Below are 1,786 nucleotides of genomic sequence, written 5' to 3'. Positions count from 1 at the left end.
TTGACTTTTGATTGATCGTGACACGTGTCGTCACCACAGCCTCTGAATTAGTGACATGGAATCTGACGTAGATGGGGTAGGAGTGAAAAAAACCCTTCTTTATATATATATATATAGATAGATAGATTATTCTTTTGTTCATTTTTATATTTTTGTCGACACACACGGACTCACTGTTGTAGTATCCGTGGCATTGCATTGCTGCAAGAAGCATTGTCGTAATATTCTTGGAGATTAAAAAATTGCAGTGGGTGGGGTCACAAGTGCGGTTTTGGGAAGCGTTTGCACGTTTTTAAACCGGTTATTTCATTTTTGTCGGTTATTTCATTTTTGTTCCCCGGTTTTGTGAAACCATCTAGAAACAAATCAGATACTCCCTCCGTTTCTAATTGTAAGTAGTTTTGCTTAAAAGCACGAATATTTAGAAAATTGTTATTTAAAAGAATATATCATTTAATCAATTAATTCAACCAATTATTAAAAACCTAACATTATTTCATTGGTTACACAATATCCAATAAATGAAAAAATGCATTGAAATATATAAACTATTTATATTGTGAAACAAACTTTTTTTGCTAAAACTAGTTACATTTAGAAACGGAGGGAGTATATTATTAGATGCTTCTCAATGATTCATAGGTAACATAAGAAAAACAGTTGGGTTATGTATTATCTTCTCTGCTCAACCTAAGTTGGAGAATCAGATTCCAAAAGCTTAATATATAATTTTATCATAGCTAACCATAAACATATCATAAAACATTGTTGTTCTTTCGTTCCATGTCGGAAAAGGTTTGTTTTTTTGTTAGATTATGTTTTTTTGTGTGTGTTTGGTTTGATGTTTGATGGTGAAAAGCAGAGGCTATGTTGTGCTGTGATGCGGATTAACATGGATTGCAATGCTTGTTGTAGAAAAGTAAGAAGGATTCTTATCAATATGAAAGGTTGGTATGTAAATATATAATCGTTATCATGTAGAAACAAATTTGTAGAAAATGAGCAAGAGGAATGGCATGAAATCAAAATTGAAGTTCGTACATAATGTTGAGATGAAAAGCTAAAGATTGCGATACTAATATTATAATACATGTTCTTGATGCTTTTTTATGAAGAAGTTGAGACACACGTGATCGAGAAAAAGGAACGCAAGATAATTGTGTGCGGACAATTTAGACCATCGGATATTGCAGTAAAACTGCAGAAGAAAATGAAACGGAGGGTTGAGATTCTCGAAATTGAACATCTCTCTGGCGACCACGGCGGAGGAGAAGAAGAGCACTACCATGAACCACAGTATGAATATCCCGTACAACCTGATCAGGTGACCACACCATTGTTGTGTTAGTTCTCTTTAATTCGTTTGGTCTCTTATCATCTACAATATATGTATAACATCAGAAGAAAACAAGTTTGTATATACATGATATCCACTGTATATTTAGTTCGGCATTATGAATATAATTAATCTCTAGTACCGTTTGTTACTTTTTGTCATTCCAAGAAAAAAAAAAAAATAGTGGTGTAAACTGCTTAATTTATTTTCTTAATATAAATTTTAAAAATATATAACTAGTAGTAGCATACATCCAAATGCTTGACTGGCTAATATTTTAAAACGCAGCACATACAACAGGTATAAATATTTATTATTATACAATAAATATTTATTTCTATTTGAACCTCCTCAATATTGTTTCTATATCCTGTTGTCTGTGCTGCCTTTGTAATTTAGTTGACAAATCTCATGGCGGATGACAAGCAGATCGAATCTCACCACCGTTCG

General features: G+C 32.4%; 1 protein-coding gene across 2 annotated transcripts; it reads left to right on the top strand.

The window, feature by feature from the left end:
- The first annotated feature begins 776 nt into the window (after positions 1 to 776).
- LOC106326300 (heavy metal-associated isoprenylated plant protein 26-like) lies at positions 777 to 1,505 on the top strand. Of its 2 annotated transcripts, none has more exons than XM_013764313.1 (3): positions 777 to 795; positions 863 to 947; positions 1,119 to 1,505. In XM_013764313.1, the coding sequence occupies exons 1-3, from the start codon at positions 784 to 786 to the stop codon at positions 1,346 to 1,348; spliced, it is 327 nt and encodes a 108-aa protein (XP_013619767.1). In that variant the 5' UTR covers positions 777 to 783; the 3' UTR covers positions 1,349 to 1,505. The 2 variants fall into 2 exon arrangements, with proteins under 2 accessions (XP_013619767.1, XP_013619766.1); XM_013764312.1 differs by having other exon boundaries at positions 1,116 to 1,489.
- Positions 1,506 to 1,786: the final 281 nt, after the last annotated feature.

The sequence above is a fragment of the Brassica oleracea genome, chromosome C2 (genome assembly GCF_000695525.1).
Source record: "Brassica oleracea var. oleracea cultivar TO1000 chromosome C2, BOL, whole genome shotgun sequence".
Taxonomy (NCBI): Eukaryota; Viridiplantae; Streptophyta; class Magnoliopsida; order Brassicales; family Brassicaceae; genus Brassica; species Brassica oleracea.
Note: the sequence above shows the minus strand (reverse complement) of the source record. Positions and strands in the feature narration are given on the sequence as shown.